This window comes from Canis lupus, chromosome 11 (assembly GCF_003254725.2).
Source record: "Canis lupus dingo isolate Sandy chromosome 11, ASM325472v2, whole genome shotgun sequence".
Lineage (NCBI taxonomy): Eukaryota > Metazoa > Chordata > Mammalia > Carnivora > Canidae > Canis > Canis lupus.
The window spans coordinates 63,580,243-63,607,153 of record NC_064253.1 but is presented as its reverse complement, the minus strand read 5'-3'; the positions used below and the strand labels follow the sequence as shown (position 1 = coordinate 63,607,153).

General features: G+C 40.4%; 1 protein-coding gene and 1 long non-coding RNA gene across 4 annotated transcripts in view; one reads left to right on the top strand and one right to left on the bottom strand.

Annotated features, from left to right (window-relative positions):
* Nucleotides 1-26,911, top strand: part of ELP1 (elongator acetyltransferase complex subunit 1) — a 58,715-nt gene that overhangs the window by 7,352 nt on the left and 24,452 nt on the right. For all 3 annotated transcript variants that reach the window (XR_004803545.2, XM_025432629.3, XM_025432628.3), the window contains exons 7-28: nucleotides 1,428-1,524; nucleotides 2,070-2,160; nucleotides 3,220-3,343; nucleotides 4,299-4,392; nucleotides 6,658-6,888; nucleotides 7,892-8,062; nucleotides 9,015-9,114; nucleotides 10,761-10,943; nucleotides 13,161-13,267; nucleotides 13,596-13,699; nucleotides 14,543-14,596; nucleotides 14,681-14,786; nucleotides 15,825-15,940; nucleotides 16,287-16,360; nucleotides 17,102-17,180; nucleotides 17,281-17,360; nucleotides 19,003-19,143; nucleotides 19,247-19,332; nucleotides 19,639-19,787; nucleotides 21,887-22,010; nucleotides 22,919-23,016; nucleotides 24,456-24,657. Coding sequence is in view for 2 of the 3 variants with exons in the window: in XM_025432629.3 (XP_025288414.1) it covers nucleotides 1,428-1,524; nucleotides 2,070-2,160; nucleotides 3,220-3,343; nucleotides 4,299-4,392; nucleotides 6,658-6,888; nucleotides 7,892-8,062; nucleotides 9,015-9,114; nucleotides 10,761-10,943; nucleotides 13,161-13,267; nucleotides 13,596-13,699; nucleotides 14,543-14,596; nucleotides 14,681-14,786; nucleotides 15,825-15,940; nucleotides 16,287-16,360; nucleotides 17,102-17,180; nucleotides 17,281-17,360; nucleotides 19,003-19,143; nucleotides 19,247-19,332; nucleotides 19,639-19,787; nucleotides 21,887-22,010; nucleotides 22,919-23,016; nucleotides 24,456-24,657 (2,611 nt within the window). In the remaining variant the exon portion in view is untranslated. The remainder of the gene's footprint in view (nucleotides 1-1,427; nucleotides 1,525-2,069; nucleotides 2,161-3,219; nucleotides 3,344-4,298; nucleotides 4,393-6,657; nucleotides 6,889-7,891; nucleotides 8,063-9,014; nucleotides 9,115-10,760; nucleotides 10,944-13,160; nucleotides 13,268-13,595; nucleotides 13,700-14,542; nucleotides 14,597-14,680; nucleotides 14,787-15,824; nucleotides 15,941-16,286; nucleotides 16,361-17,101; nucleotides 17,181-17,280; nucleotides 17,361-19,002; nucleotides 19,144-19,246; nucleotides 19,333-19,638; nucleotides 19,788-21,886; nucleotides 22,011-22,918; nucleotides 23,017-24,455; nucleotides 24,658-26,911) is intronic.
* Nucleotides 4,966-26,529, bottom strand: LOC112650018 (uncharacterized). The gene is made up of 3 exons (XR_003129872.3): nucleotides 26,391-26,529; nucleotides 22,535-22,627; nucleotides 4,966-6,250 (listed from the first exon to the last, which is right to left on the bottom strand). It is a non-coding gene; the product is annotated as an uncharacterized LOC112650018 (long non-coding RNA).

Here is a 26,911-nt window from a genome sequence, read left to right as displayed (position 1 = left end):
TGGGTGGCACAGCGGTTTGGCGCCTGCCTTTGGCCCAGGGCGCGATCCTGGAGACCCGGGATCGAATCCCACGTCTGGCTCCCGGTGCATGGAGCCTGGTTCTCCCTCTGCCTGTGTCTCTGCGCCTGTGTGTGTGTGTGTGTGATGACTATCATAAATAAATAAAAATTAAAAAAAAATAAAAATAAATAAATAAAACAAACGGTTTCATTCCTTAGGGAATGAGTCATTCTAGAAAGACCCTTTTTCCTTGCCAAGTTGCTTTGTAATTTCAGTAGAGAGAATAATTTTAACCAATATTTGGTTTAAACAATATGTCCTCACAGATAGAAATGAAGCATTTTGTGTATCCCTTCCTGTTTCTCTTTCCTTCCTCCTCAGAAAGAGCTGTTGTCCTCGATTCACTGTTGATCATTTATGTGCATGTTTTCATACATGCACACATTAGATACTTTTCATGATTTTTCTCTTTGGATGAAACTCTTAGTCTTCCTTTTTTATGAATACCTTTTGAAGGTAGAACTATAGGAGTTACTGATAATGGATTAAATGTGGGGTGACAAAGAAGAATTGAGAATGATCCCAAGATTTGGGCAGAACAAATGGAAGCATATAATTTACGTTACGTGTAGACATTTCCATGAGCTTGTCATTTACATTTTCTATCCATAATGATTTCTGGCCACCTTCCAAGTAACTCATATGTCATCTCCTAACCCTTCACTAGAGCAGGCTTGTGTTCTCTGCCATAGGGCAGTGTCATTGAGCATAGGTCTTGATAGGCTTCCTGTGTATTCTCTCCCGTGCAAGTATGGTGCTGAGGGCATTCTGTTGCACCCTGTCACTGGAGTGTGATGGTGGGTGCTTGGGTGGCCCTGTGTCCCCCATCTTGCAGATCGGCCTTTCTTCAAGGCCTTCAGGACCGAGATGTAGGCGGCACTGGAGACCTTTCTTCTTCCCATACTGCAGAACACAGAACTTTTCTGTTTCCATCACTGCTATTGACTTTACCACCTCTGGCTTTCCCTGCCGACTTCTTAATTCATCTGTACTGTTGGGAAGCTTACACAGTAACCAAATAACTAGGACTCTACCCTCTTACATTGAGATAAACATTTATTTCCTTATTCTAACAACCCGGTAGATTCTTCAGGTCTAAATATTTAATATCCAGATCTACAGCTCTTTTTCTCTGTTGCCGTGCTTGGAGGCCCCCCTTTTTTAATGCCTGAAGACAGATTTTGTTTTGTTCTCTTGATGATTTCTGAGTCTAAGAGGCCTTCTAGAAGGGTTCCTGAGGATTCTGTGAGGTTGGTTTTCTAGATAGCTTATGTCTCATGTAAAAGATTTAGTTTTAATACCCTGGGGCTTGTTTGATCCCAGACTATTTAAGTTCCCCAGTAAGATTTGTGTTTCTTCCTCTCTAGTATGAGTCGGCTTTGCCCTGGGATGACCATAGGCCGCAGGTGACCTGGCGTGGTGATGGCCAGTTTTTTGCTGTGAGTGTTGTTTGCCCAGAGACAGGTATGGAAATACATTGTAGTTAAAGGGAAAAAATTATTTTATGAAGTTCAAGTTATTTTCTTCCTTTTATTTTTTAAAATTATACATACAAGGTGCTGCTTTAGATGTTAAATGAATTTAGAGCTAAGAACTGAAAGAGATCTTTGAGGTCATTTGGTCAGGCCTCTTACCTGTTGGGTACACATTTTTTCCCCCCAAAGATTTAATTAATTTATTTTTGAGGGAGGGAAGGTGGGAGGGTGAGAGAGAGAGAAAGAGAGAAAGTTAAATCATGAGCTGGGGAGGGGCAGAGGGAGAATTAGACTCCTCGCTAAGCAGGGAGCCCGATGCAGGACTCAATCCCAGGACCCTGGGATCATGATCTGAGCTGAAGGCAGACACTTAAACAAACTAGCCATCCAGGCACCCCCGCTGGGTACAAATTCTTAACAAGATTAATCTACTCGGCTTTGTAAAACTGTGGCAGTTTTTATTAATGAGATGTTTGAATAGTTCGGACTTAACAGCATTTTAAGTTTTTCTATTTAACTCTGCCTGCTATACAGGAGCTCGGAAGGTCAGAGTATGGAACCGAGAGTTTGCCTTACAGTCAACCAGTGAGCCTGTGGCAGGCCTGGGACCAGCTCTGGCATGGAAGTGAGTGGGAAAAGAAACCTTGTAACTTCTTCCTCAGAGAAGATAGTAGTAGTGGGGTAAGGGTGGTGGTACATGTTAAATAGAGGTGTTCATGTAACACAAAAGGATATTAACTTCTCATTTGGCTATAAACTTATATCTTTCTCTTTCTAGTTTTTCTGAAGTCAGAATTCATTTTGAATAGTAGATTCAGAACTTTTTCACAGATGTTGTCATTCCAAGGCCCGCATTTTACAGCTTACAGGGTGGGCCTATATGAAGCCATTGTGTAGAACAGAAAATGGTGCTTAGAAGGAAAGTCACTCTACAAAGCTTGTGGGGCAGTGGAGCTTTGGTGGAAACTAGAAAAAGGGCTTTCTTCTTTGCCCAAGCCACAGCCTCTTAGGCCAGAAGGTTCTGCTTGCTGAGGAACATGGCAGGCTGGATTCCACCTCAAGTTATGTCTTGTCCAGTGTCTGCAACTACCCAGAGGAAAGACAGAAGAAATGTTTTCTGTCTCAGTAGCATCTGTTATATAACAGACTCCTCTGTCTCTGGGTTATAGACATCGTGTTTCCCACCAGTACCTGACAATTGAATGAGAGAGCAAAGAGAGAAAGGTATTTAAAGTAAAACTGTAGAGACAGATGTGAACAAGATGAGGCAGTTGGGATGTTTTAAGTAAGTTGAGAAATCTTAATACCTATCTGAGCATAAAGTAGTTGCCAAAGTCATATATTTGAAGGAAAAATACATTGTGGTTTTATAGGATATTGTATTTGGAATAGTTTTAAAAATTTATTGTTGGGTTTTTTTTTTTTTTTTTTAAGTCACACTAGTGCAGTCTAAATTTGTAAGTCTTTGTAAGCAAATGGAACCTTTGTGCAAATTAAGAATAGACGCACTCTCTCTCGGCAGGTGTAGTCCCCCACTAGGCTAAAGTGCTTACCAAGAGACATGTGGGATTTAAACCTTCCTTGGATGGAGATTTTTTGGAAAAATTGTTTCTCTGACTTAAATCTCATTCTTAGCCAGCTGGCTCTACTTTCAGAGGTTCTAACATCCAGCGTTTGCTTTAAGGCCCTCAGGTAGTTTGATTGCATCTACACAAGAGAAACCCAATCAGCAGGATATTGTGTTTTTTGAGAAAAATGGCCTTCTTCATGGACATTTTACACTTCCTTTCCTCAAAGATGAGGTTAAGGTAAGTGCCTGAGTTATTTCACCATCAAATTTAGGGAACTTCCCACAGCTATAGAGGCTTATATCTGATATGGGCATGTAAGGAGAAGCTCCAGAGTAGATAGTAATAAAAATAGTGGCTTCTTACAATTGAATTTTTTTTGAAAGAGGTTTTTTTTTTTTTAAGGATATTTTGCAAAGAAGAAATGACATTCTTACTCTAGGTAAAATACAGATAGAAATAGAAATCCTCATTTGTATTGTTCATTTGGACAAAAGCATAATGCTTCCATTGGTAGATACTTTTCATTAATAGCACTTAAACCTTGAGCCACTTGTATACCATTAGGATTTTTATGAGCAGAAACATCAAATGGTGGTAAGCTTTAATAATTAAACATAAACATAAGTTAAAATTATGTTACACGTAAATTACAAATTGAAGCTAAAAGTTGAGGAAGTTTAATTTGCTCCCATGACCTTCTTATTCACTTTGAACAGATGCCAGCATTTTATAGTTTTCATCCAGTCACCACTTTCTAGTCTAAACACACTTTATGGTTCCCTGGGGTTTTGATTCTAGAAATTGATTTTTAATATTCATTTCTAACAGGTAAGAAAACATTTTTCTTCTCTAACCACAAATCTATTATCATACCTTACAAGATTTGTAATAGTTCCTTAGTATCATGTAAAACCTAGTCCCTTTCAAATTTCCTTGATTGTCTAAAAATGTCAACTTGCATTTGGTTAAGTCTTGTAAATTTTTAAGCATAATGCATTTTTTGACATCCCTGCATATAATGACATATTAACTAGATTTGTTAATGATTCTATGGGTTCCTAATCTATAGTTGAGGATCAGCTCAAGTAATGGGATTACTTGGTTGGTGAGGACAGGGAATTCAGCTCTTATGTAAGATTTTGAAGTATATACATAGTTAAAAGCCAGTGACATTGCCTTTTTTCCCTATTAGGTAAATGGCCTGTTCTGGAATGCAGATTCCACTGTGCTTGCAGTTTGGCTAGAAGACCTTCAGAGGGGAGAAAACTGCACTTTAAAAACCTATGGTAAGACAGCACCTAGCATCTTAGCCCCATGCCACATAAAATGTCGTTGAAAGTAGTAGGCTATGGAGTTGCCTTTCTCCCTTCTGCTTTGTCCTGTAATGGAATCGGAGATAACTGAGGGGGATAAATGGAAATAAGGGAATGGTTTGGTTTTGATTATTTAGGGATTTTTAGTCATGTATCATTTAGGGTTCTCTAGACAAATAGGTTGACAGGTTGGAAATTCAGTTAAGAGTTGATATTTCAGTCCTGAGTCTCAAATTTATAAGGACAGGCCTGAACTCTGGAAACTCATGCAGGTTCTGTCTTACAGTCTTGAGGAGGAATTCCTTCTCTGGGAAACCTCAGTTTTTACTCTTAAGGCCATAAACACCTTACATGAGACTCCCTCACATTATGGAGGATAATCTTTTGTATTTAAAGTCAATTGACTGTGAAGGGTAATCACATCTACAAAATACCTTCCAGTAATATCTAGGCTCTGTATGAATAGTGTTACTGCAGGAAGCTAAAGTGCTAGCCATAGGAAAACTATAGCAGTGAAAGAGAAACGGCATTAGATACAAGGAAGAATAATCTCTGTGCCTTTTTATTGTAGATTAGATTGTAAATATGTATTTTTCAGTATATGTGTAATATGAGAAAATATTAGAAAGTAAAGATGAAGAAACAGAATTTTTCCATAATTCTGTTGCTCAGTAATGAGCACTATTAAAATTTTCTTGTCTTCCAGATTCTATGTGTATGGCTATGATCTCATTTTTGTTAAGTATATAAGTATGATACATGTAGTTTTATAACAGACATCTTTCCATTTCAGATACCCATGGACATCATTTTAAATTGCTGTATAATATTCATTTGTGCCACAGCTTATTAAATCTCATTCTGTTATGCACTTCAAGTTTTGTGATTTTTCATATCAACAAAAATGCAGTGAACATTTTTGTTGATAAATCTTCTCGCTTGATTGTTTTTTTAAGTGGCTTTCAAACTTTTTAATCAGTAGAACTTTTTCTTTAGCTGAAATGTTATTTAGAAGCTCATTTAATTCATTCATGGCACAGTCCTTCTCAATGCTGGCTATGCCTTTAGAAAAAAAAAAAAAATGCCATCCAGGCCTCATCTCAGAGTTGAATTTGTTGTGTTAGAATGGCGTGTTAGAATGTGTACATCAGTGCTTAATTTAAAAATAAAAAAGCTTCCAGTTGATTATTAATATGCAGCCAGAGTTGTGAACCACTGATTAGCCGGAGTGTCAAGGGCTGGCACTGTGTTATGCTCGGAATAAAAATATTGCTCAGGAACAGCCCCATTGTCTGTCCTCACAAAGCATGAGTATGTAGTCTAACTTAGCAACTTACAGCTTGGTAAAAGTGTTCTAACAAAGGTTGGTTTCAACATCATTAGGTCTTTCCCCCTCCAGCTTTATTGAGATTGAATTGACACACATTGTGCAAGCTTAAGATGTATGCTATGATAATCTGACACGCATATGTTTTGTGAAATATTTACCACAGCAAAGTTGGTTAACATCCAACTTTGGATGGTTAATTCCCATTTTGGTTATTACGGCAAGAACATTTAAGACCTACGCTCATAGCAACTTCTGAGCGTACCATACAAATTGTTAACCATAATCACCATGCTCTGTGTTAGATTCTCGGAACATGAACTCGAAGTTTGTGCTGTCATCAGCATCTCCCCCATTTCCTCTGTACCCCAGGATTAGATCTTATTCTTTTAACAGATGTTGGAAGGAACAATTGCTGATGAAGGATTAGTATTGATCTTCTTCCTTGGAGAGCTGAATTATGCTTAATACCAGATCGCCGGGACATAACTGCATGTAAAGCTCCTAGAAGAAAATAATAAGCATCTTAAGCCTAATACAATATAGTGATGCTAATCTAATGTTCTCAAATTGAGTGTTGTCATACTTTTAATCTAATTGCCAAATTTTCTTTCTAAATCTTTATATGAGAACACAACTCACTAAAGCACTGTCTTCCTATTAATTTTCTGTCCACATGACCCTAAAGTTTAAAAGTAGAGACAGCATAAATGTGTGCTTCTGGCCTTAGATTATCCCCATGGAAAACTACTTCTTGACTATTATTATCATTACTATTACTATTTGAGTGAAGAGGCTAAGCAGGAAGGGTCATTTGAAAAAGGAACACTTGCCCCTATCCCTGTCCAGCAGGTAATAGGCAGTCTGGTCCTCTGGCCTCTGACGTTTTTCCTCTCATTTCTCCCTTGCAGTGCAGCTCTGGACTGTGGGGAACTATCACTGGTATCTCAAGCAAAGTCTGCCCTTCAGCACCTGCGGGAAGAGCAAGCTTGTGTGTCTGATGTGGGACCTGGTGACCCCATACCGGCTCCATATTCTCTGCCAGGGCTGGCATTACCTCTGCTATGACTGGCACTGGACGACTGACCGGAGCTCAGGAGATAATTCGAGTGATATGGCAAACGTGGCTGTCATTGATGGAAGTAAGGAGCTAGAAAGCATGTCAGTGAGCCTGTTCCTGCAGATGTGATGGTTTAACTAAAACTGGGAAATTTTGGCTTGTGTGGTGCTTTGGTTGTTTGGTTTATTTTTACTTATTTCTTGTTTCATTTTGATTGGATGGGGATGCCCTTAGTGGGGGCATGTACTCTGCTGAGAATCATATCCCTTCCTCCTCCTCCTCCTCCCTCCCCCTGCCCACCCCAATTCTTCATGAATTTACCTCTCTGGCCTTTGAAGACATTGAAAATTTTGACCCCAAGTATAGAAGAAAACTGATTTTGTGGCATTGGTGTGTGAGCCTTATCTCCTAGCTCTGACATAGATTTACATTGACCCTTGCCCCCACCTCACTTGGGTTGCTTTGTTTTTTAATATAATACTTGTTAATTGTATAATCTATCCAATACGTTCAAGTCACAGATACTGTCTAATGTGAGGATTGGTTGGTGTTCTTTGTATGATGGGGAGAGGGAATTGGGGCAAGAAGTAGTCACCTGAATAGATGGTTTACCTACTGCTGATAACATAAAGAAAACTTGTTTCTAAGATTGCAATGTGTGATGCTGTGCGAATTTTATTCTCTGTAGCAGTCCTAATATAATTTTATAATTATATGTTCTGTACAGGGGACTTAATCAGATAGGTCTTATTACTAAAAACGTGCATCAGGGAGTGGTTTAAAGATTTCGAAGGGAATCATTGCCTTGGTTCAGTCTGGCTTGGTCGCATGCCTTGGTTTCAAGCTAGACCCAAAGGCCTTCTTGCCCTCATTGGACTGCTCTGGACCTGGAGGTGACAGTAGCCAGACAGAGACAGAGCCCTGACACTTAAGCTTCGCTTATTTACAATAAAAACACCAAACATTTTTAGGAATTGCTGTATATTTTCTATCACCGTTATTAGTGCCACCGTGCTGTCAGATGTTGGTTGCACTTTACAAATGAAACATGCATGTATCTGATCTCTTCTCTCTCTCATACCCAGACAAGGTATTGGTGACAGTCTTCCAACAGAGTGTGGTTCCACCTCCCATGTGCACCTACAGATTGCTGCTCCCGCACCCTGTGAATCAAGTCATGTTCTCTGCACATCCCAAAAAGAGTAACGACCTTGCAATCCTAGATGCCAGTAACCAGATTTCTGTTTATAAATGTGGTATGTTCAAAACCATTAACCAAGAAGTTCTGAACCATGTCCCTCCTGCACAAAAGAGAGTTACAGTGTGGTGTTACCTTAGCTCCAGAATAATTAATCTCATTATTATGATAATATCTAATGAATTTGTGGGGTTTTGGAGTGGGAGGGAGTCTGATCCCACTCTGGCCTATAAGAGCGATTCTCTTCGCTTGTTGAACTTGAAGAGTCCGTGATTGAAGAATAACATTCACCCTGGAAGTAGCAAAGTATCTTATTGCATCTTTAACATGTTTTAAGGTTCCATTGCCTTTGCACAGATTTCCATTTGATCCCACAGCCTTCCTAGGAGTGGCATCAGAGCTGGTGTTTTTCTGTTCTTTTTTTTAAGATTTTATATGTTTATTCATGAGAGACGCAGAGAGAGGCAGAAACATATAGGCAGAGGGAGAAGCAGGCTCCCTATGGGGAGCCTAATGCAGGACTCAATCCCAGGACCCTAGAATGAAGACCCAAGCCAAAGGCAGATGCTAAACCAATGAGGCACCCAGGTGCCCCATGTTTTTCTGTTCTATAGATGAGGGAAGAGAATGCCAAAGTGTTTGCAGTTTGCTTGAATAAGAATGGATGAGGATCTCACTTAGGTGTTCTAGCTTCTCCACCTGTCCTTCCACCATCCCATTTCTGTGAGTTTTTAGTTGCTTTCCTGATGTGTAGGAGAAGCCGACATTTGTTTTTATCTGTGAGTTCTGTGATCATGGTGTAAATTATATTGGCACATGATACTGGTAGCATTGTTTACAAATCATCTTGGATTCTCAGCTTTAAAAGTAAACAGAATTAAGAGGTTGAGATGTGGTTATTTCTAGATTGCTTTATTTCTAAAGTGGGGTTAAATGCAGGATTAGTACCCTTAGTATTAGGAAAAATGTGTGTGGGTTACTAAGATAGTAACTGCATTTTTATTTTCTAGATGATAGTCCAAGTGTGGACCTTACAGTGAAGCTGGGAGCTGTGGGTGGAAATGGATTTAAAGTTTCTCTTAGAACACCTCATTTGGAAAAGCGATACAAGTAGGTTGTTTTTTATTACCTTGTACCTCTGGGAACAGCAGTTAGTCCTAAATTCAGCCAACTGTTACTGTTCCATGCCTGTTGCTGAATGAAACAAGTAGATATGATGGCTGGGCCCTGGTTTTTCAGCCTGGTGGGGAAGTCTGTTATCTTGTATCTGCATGCCATATGCTGATGGGTGGCAGTGGAGCCAAGCTGGTAGTTGGCTTAGAAGCCATTTCTTCCAGCAGCCCTTGGTTCTCCAGGGAAGGTCATGTAGGAAAGGTAGAGGTAAGGGTGGTAGGGCCAAGCTGCATTTGCTTGTGTATATGAGGGGCTCTCTTGTTCACATACTGGCTGACTGAATGCAGTCTCTGTCTTTGTTGCATCCCACACTCCGGAACTTTGGGTTGCTGTGTTTTGAGTCCCTCAGGTTGGAAATCAGAATGCATTTTCCCATTGAAACAATGTTATAAATGATTGGGTATAAATGAGTACCTCAGGTATAAGTATTGTGAAATGACCCTGAAATATAATTACTAATTATAATATGACTTCTGTGAGAATCCAGGATTTGATTGCATTCTATTTGATAAGCGCATGTTCTTTAACTCTGCCCCATGAGAGCATATGTTTATAAATTAATAGGGACAGTAAACTGACTAAAATGAGTAACTGAATTTCATAAGCAATATGTTTCTTAAGTATATGCAGTATATTTAATAGATCTATATAAGCTTTCAACCTGCTTATGATTTGGTGGCAGCCTATATAATGCTTAGTCGTTTTCAAAGAACATTTTATGTGGATTATTTCATTTCACAGAATTGAACCCACTAGAGGACAGACTTAAGGCAAACTAGGAAGTGTGAGACAATTTAGAACATAATTTCATTTTTTTAAAAATTGAGAGGACAGCTCCAAGTCATTTAGGAGATTTCATGAAGGACATGAATACTTACTTCATCTTTGAAGAAGAGATTAGGTTAGGATCAGCAGAGATGGACGGGGAGGGTTGGCCATGGTGAGAGAAGTGTGTCGGTGGGGACCGGAGGGAGTAATATACTCCCATGGTGGGAAGAACACAGTGGAGGGACTGGAGTCCTGGAAGAGCTGATTGAGTAGAAAGATCAGGGTAGTGACCCAGCTTCTTCAGTGCGTGCTGAGGATTTGCTACTTAAGCTAGAAGGCGGGAGAAGTAGCCCTTATGAGTTCCTGCCAGAGGTGGCAAAAATGTGCTATCCTCTGATGTGTTAATACTACAGGAGGCAGGTGTTACAGGCCAAAGAAACCATCTCTGAAGCTAATTAGTTGTTTTGGTATGAGATGCTGAAAAATACCACTCTTCTGAGACCCACGTATCTGCTGGAGCCTGGTTTGAATGCTGGCAAGTGGTGATGGGGAAGCCTCCGGAGTTTGTTACTATAGGGCCTGGGGCAAGTGATTTCTTGGATAGTCAGTTTCCTGAAGTGTTCTCTTCAAATCTAAAGATCTCAGAATATAAGAAGCCTAAATAAGTAGAAAAATATTCTGGCATTACCTCAGGTTTTGTCCCTCCAAATAATTAGGAATTGATCGTATACAAAGTGGTTCATTCTTCACTTAGGAAAATCTCGGTCATACTAAGTTTGATTCATGTATTGCACGTTGTTCAATATTTAAAACAGACTTCAGTTTGAGAATGGTGAAGATCAAGAAATAAACCCATTGAAGTTCAGCCTTATCACCTGGATTCAGGAAGACGTTTTCCTGGCTGTAAGCTACAGTCCGTCCAGCCCTCAGTCTGCCATTCACCATCTGACTGTGGCCCCTTCTGAGGCGGATGACGAGCACAGGCAGCTCCATATTAGGTATGGCCACACTTCCCTGAATTTCATGTGCTCGTAGGCAGATGGTGTTACACTTTTGTCTTTTCTGGGTCTAGGATGATTTTGACTTCTAGTGAGCAAGATTGAGGGCAGAAGCTTCCTTGTTAAGCACACTTAGCAAGAGAGTGAAGTGTAGTTTTGAGTCACGTCAAGATACAAACCCAAAAATGCATCAAGAAGTGGGTGGAACATAGGACAAATACCAGTAGATGGGGCGAAACATTTTGAAGATGTGTTAAAATTTTTCATTCAGCATATACGTACATTCTAGCAGGGTAATTGTTCGCCAAAGAGAATTAACCGCTACAGTTACCCTTGTTAATAGGTCTATATACATGCACTTCACTTGGATGTGGTGACTTCGAAATGCTGCTTCTGGCTTCTTCTACATATTCAGTTTGGCACTTAACTACATGTAGTACCAGAAAGTCTTCTCTGTTTTCTCTTTGCTAAAATTTCACTGCTCGCTGGCCCTGAGTTTTGTTTTGATCCTAGACTGCATCTTTGTCACAGTACAGGTTTCAGGTAATGAATGCTATTTTCTGTGACGCAAGCCCCATTGTGCAGTAGATAGCTTTGTGAGGACAGCTCCGAGAAAGCCTCAGGCTTCCAGTGTCAAAACTTGGCACATTACGTCTAAGCTAATGTTTAATCCTCAGGCTACTTTGTAATTGAGAGTTTCCTAGGCAGATTATAATTCTGAAAAAACCCTTGTTGCAAAATTAGGAACTTTTTTTTATTGTATACACAAAACATACTCCATTGTAGTCACTAACTACTAATTTTTGACTCGCATCCAGACGGATACAGGAAGTGTTCTAGCTATATGCAATACTCAGTTAACCGTAACTGGAGCTTTTAAAAAGCAGAATGGATGGGAGATGGGTGAAACAGGTGATAGGGATTAAGGGGGACACTTGTGATGAGCCCTGGATGATGTCTGGAAGTGTTGAATCACTATATTGTACACTTGAAACTAATACTACTCTGTTACCTACATTAGGATTAAAATAAAAATAATAAAAAGTAATAGCAATTTACATCCGGAAATACCTAAATTGTACAAATTTCTGCTTCTGCAAATTTGAAATTCTTTTTCATCAGATTGTATAAAGAAAACCTAGATCCATCTCATTTGCTGTAAAGGAAATGAGAAGCCATTTAAAATTTCTGTTGCTTTGATTTTTGTTTCCCCCCCAAAAAGGGCTATTTTGTTTATATACAGTATTAATGTCTTTAAGGAATATAAAGTCTCTTAATTAGCTTATGGGTTTTTATACCATATATATATGATATTTTATATCTTACATTAATATACCTTACATTCTGTAAAAGATACTCTTTTAAATGCTGTGGTAACTTATTTCTCATACTACCTCTTTGAAGTATGTATTATTAGCACCCTTGTTTTATAGCCAGACCACGAAGGTACAGAGCAGTTAAGTAACTTGCCTGTCATCATATAGGTAGAGCCTAGATCCAGTCCCAGTCAGTTGTGGTCTGGAGTGTCTTCTCTTAACCTATTCACAGATAATTTATCCTCACAAAATTTGGGCCATTCTTTGTATTGGCCAAAAAGTCTCTGAATAACGATTAGCATTGGCAACACTTGCTTCTTTTTTACTTTTTCCACTTCTATTAAGACATATCTACTTTCTGTTCATTGACACATGAAAAAAAAAATATAATGACAGTAACAGTTTCCCCTCTTCTCATTAATGAAGACCCACAGATTTCCATGAGTGAATATGATAGCAATAAGAGATACTGAGTATGCTCATTTTCCTACAGATTCATTGCTTTATTTACTACAGTATGTATTTTAAGGAGACAGAAATGATACCATGCATGTCTAACAAAGACATTAAGTTGTTATAAATTGTATTAAGTTGCTGCCAGAATGGGAGTGATGACCTCACAGCGTAGACACCTAGCTTATTGGCATTGTGGAAAACAGTGTCATGTGATGGGTCATTATTTTGTGTGGGCTACTGCTTGCAATATTTATCTATCAGTGTGTATCTTCGTGCACGTGTGTGTATGTATTATGTATATATTGTATTGAATAGGCAGTGCAGCCCAAAGGTCAATTGCTTATTTCTTTTTCTGTTCTGCAAAATCAGTGAAATGCTACTACTTTTGAGAAAAGTGGTCTGCTCACATTCCCATTCTTGCTTTTTTTTTTTTAATTTTCATCAGTTCATCTGTGACAGTGGATGGAGTCATAATCAGTCTGTGTTGTAATTCCAAGACCAAGTCTGTAGCATTGCAGCTGGCTGGTGGCCAGATACTTAAGTACTTCTGGGGTGAGTATCAGAATGTTAGGAAAGCGAGTTTATGACTTACATAAATGTTTAATTCTTAAGAATGTTTGCTCGTGAGTTTCTTGTCAGTGCCACATTGACTGTTAAGTCTTTTAACCGTCCTAGAAAACCGTAAGCTGTAGAGTGGAACTAGCAGATGGATTCTATCCCTGTTTTCTCCTATATTGGACCAGGGTGTCCTAATGAGTTTCCAAAATATACGTGGAAAGTGATCCAAATTGCATGTTAAATGTTTCAGCAAGTATTGATGCAACAGTGTTTTACAGCGAGTGTACCAGCTTTTTGTAAATCTCATCTGCCAATCCTGCAGAGTCCCCCTCTCTGGCTGTTGAGCCATGGAAGAACCCTGGTGGATTTCCTGTTCGGTTTCCTTATCCGTGCACTCAGACTGAATTGGCCATGATTGGGGGAGAGGTAAGTGAATGCAGGGCCGAAAGCTTTACCACTTAGAATGTTGGCCCAGAGGGAGGTGGGGGGGGGGGGGTAGGGCAACTGGGTGACAGGCACTAAGGAGGGCACTTGATGGAATGAACACTGAGTGTTATACCGTATGTTGGCAAATTGAATTTAAATTTTAAAAATTTAATTTAAAAAAAATGGTGGCCCAAGAACTGATGGCATTTGGTAAAAGGATGTGGGCTTGGGAGGTAGATATGGGTCTCCACCTAATCTCAGGGTATCAGAAGTTTCTGAGCCTTGGCCTCTTCATGTATGAAATGGGATTAAGAGATCATCCAGGATGTATTTAGCAGATAGTTGATTCCTTTCCTTGGAGCTATACATTAAAAGACAGAAAAATGCAGTTGATAGACTTTTAGCCCCTGTTGTACAGATTATTCAGAGTTAGTTTTATTTAAGTACCATTTGGGGACAGCAAAAATGTAATCCCCAAAATAGTATTCAGTAGGTTGTCATTCATCAAATATTGGAATGTCTGTAATTGTGTTGGGTGGGTGGATACAGTGGTTACAGAACAAAATAGCTGACTAACCTCTGCTCTTCTGGAATTTATAATCTATCAATATAGATATGATTGTCCCCTCTGATAGGAGAATGAAGGAATGGACAGGGTGTGGTGGTAGTATTGAGGTGTTCGGTGGCTAATGAGAGGGTGGTAACTCTGAGGATAGGTAACTGTATTCAGTCTTGACATGGACTTCGTTATGAAACCACAGGGCAATAGAACTATGTAATAGAAAAATTAGTTTAACAAAGTTGGTTAGAACTATTTGTAATTTCAGTTTTGTCTCTTTGCAGGAATGTGTCCTTGGTCTGAGTGACAGGTGTCGTTTTTTTATCAATGACACTGAGGTAACAGGGCTTGGTTTGGTGTGGGATCTTTTTCAGTTTTGGCTCCAAATGATAAAGCTAACTTTCCCCTTTGCCTTGTTGTAGGTTGCTTCAAATATCACATCATTTGCAGTATATGATGAATTTTTATTGTTGACCACCCATTCCCATACCTGCCAGTGTTTTTGCTTGAGAGATGCTTCATTTAACAGTAAGTGTTCAGCATGTATAGTAGAAAATAGTCCCTCTTCTAATATTTTTTGTCCTTTGAAGTCTTAATGACTTTTAATGTTCACCACCTACTTTGGCTTTTTATCAGAGTCCTAGACTGAGAAAACCTTTAGAGTTCATGTACTTAGCCCCTAATCTCAACATATTTCAGTTCAATATTTTACATGAGTTAGCAAAGACCTCCAGAGAAGGAGGTCCTCCATGGACCAGAACATTGTGAAATTAAAATGTTTTCAGGATTATATAACTAATGCAGTATTTTACCTTAGGGTACCATGTAGATGCAAACTGGGTCTAACTTCTTTGTAATCTTCCTTTGCTCACTGTGACTACCCTCCATTGTAGATGTGAAAGACTTCCTTCCTCTCATGGTTTATAGAAAACTGTGTCCATTTTTTCTTTAGTTCCACGTGTCTCCTTCCCCCACCGTGTGTGTGTGTGTGTGTGTGTGTGTGTGTGTGTGTGTGTTTCTTGTTCTAGAAAACTTCACTTTTAGTCTCTGCTTCCAACTTGGAAACCAGGAATCTTTCACTGATGTCATTTCACTGATGATGAAATAGAAAAACCGCATCCTCCCTGTGTTTTCTAAATCAGTTGAGAAGCTATGTATGTGAATATGCATGAGGGCTCTGTGAAAGAGAAAGCAGGTTCTAGGAATGATATAGTCAGAAAGGCTACTGGTCTTAAGGTTGAGTGGGAGAGCAAAGGGGTATGGTTGTTAATTGCTTTCTTCTATTTTGTTTTTGTTTTTTTAATTTTTTTTAAAGATACTAGTTATTTGAGAGAGCACAAAATGAGGGGCAGAGAAAGAGGGAGAAGCAGACTCCTCGCTGAGCAGGAGCCTGATAGGGTCCCCTGGAATCATAACCTGAGCTGAAGGCAGACACTTAACTGACTGAGCCACCCAGGCATCCCTGCTTTCTTCTATTTTGGATCATATGTTCAGTTTGGACTATGGTTAATGGAAAGTGGCTTGTCATGACAGTGATTCTTATGGCTTAGCCACTGGTGTTTTTAGCCTTACATGCAGGTCTGAGCAGCAGCCATGTGTCTAAAGGGGAATCTCTGCGGAAGGTGGAGAGGGGTTCACGTATTGTCACCGTTGTACCCCAGGACACAAAGCTTATATTACAGGTAAGCTAACTTTTCAGGGTGTGTTTCTGATTATTATTAGACTGTCAATACGAAACAGTTCTTGCAGATTGTATTTTAGGCCCTCTTATCATTTGTAACAGTTTATCATAAGCCAATCCTTCCTGGGTGCTAGGTTCTGTTAGCTTTACATAAAGGAGTAAAGTTAGTTCAGGCTGTGCCCAGCAAGGCTAGAAGAGAAGGTTGTCTGGAGCACAACTAGATTCTGCAGGAAGTGTGCTCATTTTTATAGTATTGTAGTTCTCTATGAAGAGTTAGGTAAAGTATATCCTGGGTATTTAAATTTTTTCTATTCAATTAAAAACATTATTGTTCTGATTTATTTAAGATGCCAAGGGGAAACTTAGAAGTTGTTCATCATCGAGCTCTGGTTTTAGCTCAGATTCGGAAGTGGCTGGACAAGTAAGAACCATGTATATAACTAGTTTACTTGTTACAACTTCTGTGTGAAGATAATAATTATTCTGTTAAAAATTTTAAAACTTAAAGTATGAAAAAGGTGTACTACACATGTCATCAATCAGATTCTCTGAGGCTTTTTTTTTCTTCCTATACTTTGATTTTTGTATTACAAAGTCTGATAAGTATTCCTTGTAGAAAGAATGATGAAACATACCATGCAAGACAGGGTTTCCTAGCCTGAGGGGATCCATATGGGTTTCAGATGGTCTGTGAACCCAGGGAAATTGTACCAAACTCTGTGTGTATTTATTCAAGCAGAAGGCCTAAGGCTTTTGGCAGATGTACAGAGGAGCCTGTGACCCAAAAATGCCTGAGCCACTGTTGTGAAGGAAATGATCCATTGTTAATTTATTTTAGGGAAACTTTGTATTAGAAAGACCTTTCTTAACATCTTGTTAAGAGAGAAAGTACACCCAAGTTTTGTGATGATTTTCTGTCACACATATGTGGGGATGTAGTCCACCAGATTGCCATGGTGACTAAGTCCCACCTTTTAAGAAGGCAAGTGAATCTGGTACCTGATTTTTCATTCTGTTAGTTGAGAGTAGCAACCCAGTAGTAGTTGTTAAGTATAACTGGTTTGTATCATAAGGAAATGTGTTGGATCCAGGGAGTTTAGTTTTTATAATATGACCTTTGTGTTCATTCCCTGCTGCTTCACAGACTTTTTTTTTTTTTCAGACTTATGTTTAAAGAAGCATTTGAATGCATGAGAAAACTGAGAATCAATCTCAATCTGATCCATGACCATAACCCTAAGGTAACTTTGTAAATGTGGTATTAACTCTAGCCTACCTAAAACTTGATCCAGTGCGATTGGAACTAAAATTTTTTTGTCCTTTTTTTTTTTTTTTGGGTAGGTGTTTCTTGAAAATGTGGAAACCTTCATAAGGCAGATAGATTCTGTAAATCATATTAATTTGTTTTTCACAGAATTGAAGTAAGTATTTTGAATAATTTGTGAGTATCATATCCACAATTTATCTAGTTTAGGAAATCAAACAGATAAGTAGCTAGAGGAGAAAAATTAACTTGGCGTTTGATACTGTTTTTATCACTATAACTCTGAGATGCCACCTGTAATAGATTTTTGCCCTTTACCCTTTTTAAAAACAGCCTATTTAAAACTAAGACTTGAAAACACGTCATTTAGAATTATAATTGACTGTTTTTAGGTGTACCTAGGGACTATGTGTCTCATGAAATTGAGGGCAAATGGCATGTTTTTCTGCAATGTCTTGTTTCCAACCTAAGAAACAATTTTAATCATATAAGAAAAGTTGAGAGAATTGTCGAGTTAGCATCCTGTGCCACCACCTAGACTCTCTAGTTCATATTTTCCTATGTGTGCTTTGTCATGATGTACCATCTGTCCATGTCATTCATCGTTTTTAAGGCAAATTTTAAGTTAATTGCAGCGTCAGTCTACTTTATCTCGTAATCTCGTAATATTTCACTTTGTAGAATGCTGACTAGAGTGCATTCTCTGCGAGTCAGATTCACATGTGGTGAAACGCATAAATCATAAATGCACTATTCAGTGAGTTCTGACCAGTGTGTACTTCCATGTACCCAAACCTCTGTCAAGATAGAGAACACCTCCTTCACCTCAGAAAGTTCCTCCAAACCTTGTGTCAGTCAGTCTTGTCCCCACCCACTAGGCAACCACTGTCATGAGTTTTTCACTGTGGATCAGATTTGCCTGTTGAAGAACTCTATATAAGTGAAATCCTATGGTATTTACTCTTCCTAGTAAGTTAGGCTGCTCTCATTCGGCACATTACCTTGATTCACCCATGTTTTTGCTGGTATCACTAGTTTGTTCCTGTTTACGCCTCAGTAGTGTGCCCTCATGCAAATATGCTACAATTTGTTTATTTGTACCCCTGCAATTGGACACCTGGTCTGTACCCAGTTTGGGGCTAATGTGAATGAAACATCTATATCACTGTACAAGCGTTTGTGGATGTGCTTTTAAAAAGAAAAGATTTAGCGGGATGCTTGTGTGGCATGCTCACATGATGCTCAGCAGTTGAGCGCCTGCCTTTGGCCCAGGCCGTGATCATGGAGTCCCAGGATCAAGTCCCACATCAGGCTCCCTGCATGGAGCCTGCTTCTCCCTCTGCCTATGTCTCTGCCTCTCTCTCTCTCTCTCTGTGTCTCTCATGAATAAATAAATGAAATATTTAAAAAACAAACAAAAAAAGATTCAGTTATTTGAGAGCGGAAGAAGGAGAGAGTCAAGCAGGGCGGAAGAGCAGAGGGAGCCTGACTTGGGGCTTAAACCCAGGACCCCGAGATCATGACCTGAGCCAAAGCCAGATAATTAGCAGCCAGCTGAGCCACCCAGGAGCCCCTCATTGTAGACATGTTTTCATTTCTCAATTTGTTTGTTCATTTTTCACCTTATGTGAATATGATGATCCTGTTTCCACATTTGGTCTTAGCCAAAAGGCTGAAAAGCGATGAAACTTTTCCAAAAGCCATTTTTATTACCTCTTCAGCATGCCTGGGTATATGTCAGTCATTTGGTATCAGGAGCCACATGTTCAGTTAGTGACCTCTTAATGACTTGTTCTTAGGGAAGAAGATGTTACAAAGACCATGTATCCTCCACCAGTTACCAGCGCTGTCCAGCTGTCCAGGGAGGATCCTGATGGGAAAAAAGTAGATCTTATCTGTGATACTCTGAGAGTAGCCATGGAGAGCATCAATCCCCACAAGTATGTGCGCCATCATTAGTTGGCACTTTTTGAGTCACAGAAGCGTACTGCTATCCTTACTCACCTTGTTCATTCTTATTCTGGTGTTTTTCACTTACCTCAGGTATTGCCTGTCAATACTCACCTCTCATGTGAAGAAAACAACCCCAGAACTGGAGATTGTGCTGCAGAAGGTACACGAGCTTCAAGGTAGAGACCCATTCACGGTTGGTATTTCACGGGGCCTCGGCTGTCACCAGGCTTCCAGGCTTCTGGAGAGCTCATTGACCACAGTCAGAGCCACATCACACATTAATATGTGGCTTTTTGGTTGCCATTTTAAGACCTGTGTCAGTTTTTTTGAGTACTTCCCTACAAAACTTGTACAAAAGAAATCATATGGTATCCAATTCTGTCAAGAAAGTTTGTTACTTTTTCTTTTTGGTTATGTTGCTACATGTGTGGGTTTTTTCCCCAACTGGCTTTGTTGTGTTTTGTTTCCGTACACTCTGACAGGCAGGACTCCACCAGTTCCTGATGCTGTGAGTGCTGAAGAGGCCTTGAAGTATTTGCTGCTTCTGGTAGATGTTAATGAGTTATATGATCATTCTCTCGGGACCTATGACTTTGATTTGGTCCTCATGGTAGCCGAAAAGTCACAGAAGGTACGTGCTGTTAACTGCTTGAATGTCCTTTTGGATCTTGGTTCTGTGGTTGTGGCAGTTGGAAACCCTGCCCTGGGCAGCACGGGATCTTGTCTGATGTGAACACAGCGAGTACAGGCCTGGGGGGCAGAGCTGGGGCTTTCCAGGGTTTCTGCTTCTAAGCCTCATTCTCTATCATAGTTCGGGGCTGATCAGTGTTTTGGATGCCAGGTTGAACAAGTGAAATAAAGTTACATGATTATTTTTAAGATTATGGTCATACATGTGAACAAATTCTCTTGTAGAGGAAATACAGCGAATGATTCCTATTCCCATGCAGTTCCTTCTTAGATGGCTGGCAAGTGGGCGCACAGAGAATAGGAAGGTTTGGGGCCTCTTGTCCCACCTTGGCATGCTCATTGAAAAGCTTGGGCGCCCCTGGTCTGCACAGTGTTCAGTCTGGTTTCTACAGCCTCAGTTTCATCCTGTCATCCTTCTCCTTGCTCTTGCCAGAAGCATCTTTCCAAAAGGAAATTTTGATCCTTCATTCTCCTATTTGAAATCCTTCGTAGGCTCCCCATTGCCCCTGGGATAAAGTTCAGAAGCTGTAATACGACTTAGGCACCTGCCTCCCAGGACCTGGTCTCTGTGTATCTGCTCCTCTTGATGTTGTGCCTTTTTCTCAGCTCTCGGTAGAGGAGAAGCGGTGCTTTTGTCCCCCTAGCAACCACACACCTCTGCAGGTAGTGTTATTTCTGCTTCCCATGGGCCTGTGGGCTTTCACCACCATCCCCTTCCCCATTCACCAGCCTAATTCTCACTCGTCTAAGGAAAGGATGCCAAGGTAGCATCCTGCCAGTGCTCCATTCTTGCCTCCCTGCCCACCCATAGGGACTGGATGAGATTGGCCTCATGCACTTCTGCACTCGTTGCCTACCCCTGCATATCATTCTAGCTCCTCTACTAGATGGTAGGTTTCCTGAGGGTGAGGCTTGGTTGTATTTTTTGTACATAGCGAATTATTTCTAAATGTTTGTCAGTTGAGCACTTTGGCCTGTAGTTGTTCTCTATATTACATGCATGAGTATTTAATTTTTTTCTCTTGGGTTTTTTTTTCTAGATTATTATTACATGTATTTATTCTGTCTTCTGTCCAGTGAAATTGCATTAAGAACAAGGAGCATCTGTTCTTTAGAAAGAAAAGTTTTTGGGGCATGGCACAGAGCTGCAGACAGTGCTAATAAAATCTTGGTTGGCAGGGTCTTAGAGTTTTGTCTTCAACTCAATACAATTTTACCTTTGTTTTAAAACTTGCTGGAAGGTAGGGCAAGTTGGTTAAGCGTCTGACTCTGGATTCCGGCTCAGGTCATGATCTCAGGGTCCTGGGATCGAGCCCCACCTCAGGCTCCATGCTCAGCATGGAGTACCCTTGGGATTCTCTCTTTCCCTCTCCCTTTGCCCCTCCCCCAACACACAAGTGTGCCTATGTGCACATTCTCTCTCTCTTTGTCTATAGAAGTAAAATCTTAATGGGATGCCTGGGTGGCTCAGTGGTTGAGCATCTACTTGTGGCTCAGGTTATGTTCCCGGGGTCCCGGGATTGAGTCCCACATCAGGTTCCCCACAGGGAGCCTGCTTCTCCCTCTGCCTGTGTCTCTGCCTCTCTCCCTGTGTCTCTCATGAATAAATAAAATCTTAAAAAAAAAAAAAAAAAACTTGTAGAGGGAGGGCATGAGATGTCATGCAAACAGCTCCAAGCACAATGCCTTGCACTTCTGGAGAAACTTGGATGCATTTTTGAATATCTTATACATTGAAACCTTGTTTTCCTTATTTGCCTCTTAAATAAGTGGTTGTGAAACTGAATAGGAGAACATCGTCATTATTCAGAATGAAGACAATGCTTATAGGTTAAAGCATTTTCACCAAAACTTGTTTTATGTTTCATTTTATATGTTATATAGTATGCGATTAATATACTAATGTAGTACGTAGCTTAAAAATTATGTAGCTTTTGGTTTATTGAGTATTATAATTGTTTTATGCATATTATAAATAAATGTAATTGTAAGCAATAAAAGTCACTTATTGGTGTGTGTGTTTGTGTGTGTGTTTTTAAGGATCCCAAAGAATATCTTCCATTTCTTAATACACTTAAGAAAATGGAAACTAATTACCAGCGGTTCACTATAGACAAATACTTGAAACGATATGAAAAAGCCATTGGCCACCTCAGCAAATGTGGTAAGTGCAAGGATTAATATGTTTATTTCTGCTTCAGATTTTCTTTGGAGCTAGACAGATCTAAGTTAAAGTGTTGGCTTAGACATAGACTGTAGTTTCTGCTCCTGAAAATTTAAAGTTAATGTATGTGCACCTAATTTTATCATATGTTCTGAAAAGCTGAAGGCAAAGCAAATGACTTGTAATGAACTAGAGGAGCTCCCTAACTAAAACAATGGAGCAGATCCTTTTTGGGTTAAGGATGACCACCTCCTAAATTCATTTCAGTATCTCAGAATGAAAATTGATAATTCACTTTTCTCCCATGGTATTTGCAAACACCTGAGGGACAGGTAGTTTATCTGGAGTGAGTATCGTGCCCACCGGTAGCTCCCAGAGGGACAGAGCTGTAATTGGTAGTGATGGAATAGGACTAGCACGATGCCAGTTGTTCTGCTTTACCCCAGCCCTGTCCCACGCTGGAGTTCCTGGTGTCAGCAGTTGTGGTTTTTTCCACAGAGCTAAGATGGGGATAAGGAAGTTACCTGGGTGTCATTGAGCTTCTTTGGAGAATCTAATTGAGCTGGGCTGGGATAGGACTCAGGCATCCGTATGGTTGATAAGCTCCCCAGATGATCCTAATGGAGGAGGTTGAGAAAACACAAGGTCAGGTGGTTATTTTATCAGGGATAGTGTATAAAGTAGCCTTTTACATAGAACTCTGATCCCAAGCAGTGCCTCTCAATACGTCGTATCTGCCAACGTGCTTTGCTAAAATTAAAACTCCTGTATTCTGTTTTCCTGATACTCTGATTCTGCAGGTCTTACCAAGGTCCCTTGTTGATTTCGTTGAGAGACCATTGGTATAAATGAAATCCATTATGCTTCTAAAGTCTTAAACTTGTGTGTGTATGAATCTTATTCTTCAGGACCTGAATACTTCTCAGAATGCTTAAACTTAGTAAAAGATAAAAACTTGTATAAGGAAGCTCTGAAGTTATACCCATCAGATTCGCAGCAGTACAAGGTGAGTGGAGTGCGAAATGAGGCTCTTCTGACTTTGCTTTGTCCCTTAGCTGGAAAGGGGTCAGGATCCCGAATTCTTGGTTTCAGGGTTTATCTTCAAATGAATTCACCTCATCTTGAAATCTTCTCTAAGAGAATGGCCCTGACCTACCCCTATTTGAAGAAATTGCCCAGGCTGGAAACCTAGGAGTTGTCCCCCATTCCTCATCATGAATACCATGGCAGCTTCTGCATGGGATACCTTGCTCCAGCGCAGCCTTGCTGTCACATGACAGGTCATCCTGAGGCGTGTAGATTTTTCTCATGTAGTTTAGAATAAAAGGATATACAGTTAGGTTGTTTGTTTAAACAAACATCTATTTAGTTTTGCTTATATGTCGGATACTTTGCTAAATGTACTGTATGATTCTCATAAAGACCTGATAAGGTGAACAGATGAGAAAACAGCTTGCTTCCTGGAGCTGGAGTGTGAAGCCACTGGCCTGGGATGCAGAGCCCAGGCTGTCTGACCCCAGAGCCTGTACCCATAACCACTGCTCATCCTTGCCACCATCACTGACTGCCCTTTGCAGTTGGTCCATGTCTCTGTGCTCTGGCTCCTGCCTGCTTTCTTAGCATCGGCTGCCCCTTCCAGGCCTCTTCCTGCCCCTGTGTTCAGCCTCACTTGTCTTTCAACTATCAGGTCTCCTCTGCCAGAAAGCTGTTCCAGGGCAAGGTGCCCAACCAAGCTCCCAGGTCACCTTCTTCCCTCAGTGATGACACATAACAAAGTGCTGATGCACTGATTTGTTTACCCCACCGCCTGTGGGCTGCTTAAAGGCAGGAACTTTGTGTGTCTGTGTTCCTGCGTAACATTGAGCCTGGGGATAGAGAATTGGGCTGATGGCTGCCTCTTGGCTCTTATTTTCATTGTCTCTTCCTCTCTTCTGTGGTCTCTTTTCTCCAGTCACCCCAGCCTTCTTCTTACTCCGTCTTGTGTATTCCCTACACATCCCTGCCAGATGGCCATGGTGCTTTCTGTAGCTCTTGGCCTGGGATACTCTGCCGTAACTCTTCACATGGCTTATTCTCCTCACAGTGCTCTGAAATAGCACCCCCATCTCGCTCTCTCTCGACCACTATGTCACAGGCCATATTGTGTTTATAAGTCCATTCTCTGTCTCCACAAGAGCAGGACCTTTTGGTGGTTCTTGTTATTTGTTTTTCTTGCCTGTTTGTTATTTTTTGCATTACTGTGTGATTCCTGCTGTCCTGAGTAGTACTCAGTAATTATTTGTTGAGTGGATACATGGCACATCCTCAGTGATTGAGATCACTGACTAACCACAGGATATTCCTAAGTAATTCAAGAGAGGGTCAAATGTAGTGACTGAGACAGCCTACATTGGAGGTTAAGAAACTGTACCTTTCCTTACTAACCCGCATCTCCTCTCGCCACAGGATATCAGCATTGCTTATGGAGAACACCTGACACAGGAGCATCTCTATGAGCCAGCGGGGCTTGTGTTTGCCCGCTGTGGAGCCCACGAAAAAGCTCTCAATGCCTTTCTGGCTAGTGGCAGCTGGCAACAAGCTCTCTGCGTGGCGGCCCAGCTTAACTTGACCAAAGACCAGCTGGCTGACCTTGGCAGAACTCTGGCAGGTAAACGTGGCTGTTCAGGTTTTCTGAAATAACTCTCCCAAAGGTGTTCTGTTTCTTCCTTTCTTTGGCAATTTTTGCAAGTAAATTTAGGACAGCATACCTTGAGGCAGTCTCCTGTTCACTAATAAAAATTAATGAGATGATATAGAAGGGTTTATTAAGTAAAGGTTAAAGTGCTACAGTGAGAGTCCCCCAGTACAGTGACATGATAAAGCTTCTGTCTCTCACAGAAGAACTGAGAAGTCCTTCCATCATGACACTGTCATCTCAGGCAGATGGTTGTAGCTGGATTTTTCTCCACACCCTTATTCCAGTCCTTAGCAAGAGGAAAAAGCTAGAGCTGCAGGAGAACACTGGAAGTTGGAAATGACCTGAAAGTTACACTGTTTCTTCTGTTCCATCTCATTTGCCAAAACTTACATCATATGGCCACACCTAGCACAGAGTAGCTGTGGGGCTATGTGCCCAGTCAGAAGGTAAACATGAGTTTTGGAGTGGAGCCATTCAGGTATAGACAGTAGATCACTGGGAAACCATAATAACATTTATGAGAAATGAGGTAAAAGAAAAGGCAAAATGTATAAGCATTCTGAAAGCAAAGGCAGTTTAGCTGTGTCAGGGTCTGGGGATTGTCTGAACCAGAGGCAGCCCTATGTCAGTCTGATTTCTTAGAGGGAGGGAAGCTTAAGGGCTACCTGGGAGAAGAGGTGAATAGGGGCTCTGCTCTCTCAGCTGTGCTTGAGGAAAGTGATTAGTGTATTATTCCCCCTGCCCTTTTTAGAGTTTTACAAATACTGTGGTTTTTTTTAAGATTTTATTTATTTAAGAGAGAAATCGAGAAAGAATGAGTGAAAGGAGGGGCAGAGGGAGAGGGAGAAGCAGACTCCCCACTAATTAGGGAGCCCCATGTGGGACTTGATCCCAGGATCCTGAGATCATGACCTGAGTTGAAGGCAGGTGCTTAACTGACTGAGCTACTAAGGCACCCCAAAAATACTGTTATGGTTTCAAAAAAAATGCAGTCCTGAAAAAACTCCAATTTAAATCCTGTTAAATGTATATACAGTATCCTCCTTAGTTGTTTGCATTCTTCCTTTTTCTGTGGGTCATAAAAATGTGTAAGGTTACCACATTCTTTTTCTGGTTATTGGATCTGCAGGCTCTTCTATAAGGCCTCTTAATTTCCATTAAGAGTTTCCAAAACTCTTTAGTTTTTGTGAATTCCCTATATTAAGCCTTTTAGTTTCTCATTCTGGCTCCGTTGTTACTTCTGCTTTAGGAATTTATGTTTTGGTCGTTTATACCTTACAGCTCTGTTCTTCGGGACTATTATCATCTCTTACATTCTTTATAACTCCGAGCTTGCTGTTTGTCATGCCTTATGGTGTTCACCCAGTTCTCCTAGATGGTTAGCAAAAAAAGGTAGGGAAGGCGGTTGTCAGAGATTGTTGAGAAACGGTAGAAGGTGGAGTCACTTCATGTGCACTTTAACTTAGGCAGTTTATATAAAAAAGAAAGAGCTGTTTAAATTGTGGAGATGATTCTACCTGTTTTTATCAGGGATGATACATGTACTGGAGTTTGCCTGAGAGGGGATACATGAATCTGCCAGCCCCGTAGTCAATTTCAGGTCTTGTGTGCCTCTCACAGCATGATTATCTCAACTGTACCGAGTGAATCGAGGATCTAAAGATACCGCATGACCACCCCCTCCCCACCCCCCAGCCAGCTACCTTCATCTTAGTGCTCAACCAAAGAACAGCAGCCTCTTCCTATTTGAGGAAGAAATGGATGAGCCAGAGATGCTAGGTCAGTTTCCCATACCTGTGCCTTTATAAGCTTTTTTGATGGATGGTTTTGACAATACATGGGTTTCACATTCCATGCTAAATTTAGATCATAACTGTCATTTAAGATAGGACTCTGGTATTCCTGCCTATTTCCTAACAGAAATTCACAAAGTATATATTTTGGTAAATTATGAAGATATATTAGTGAAACATTTCAGCAAAGGAATCTGTTTAGCTTTGTTTTGCCCAGTGTTTCACAAACTTACTTGACCTGAGAATGGTTTTTTGGTGTTGCCTTTTATTATCCTATGGAACAGTTAGGGAACACTATGGGAAATGCTATTTTAAAGCAGTTTTATTTGACTGTATACTGTAAAGCTCACAATTTGTAGAGGACCATTTTTATTTTAAAAGTACCTCCTGTGCCTGGGTAGTGTAGTCGGTTGGGCGTCTGACCCTTGGTT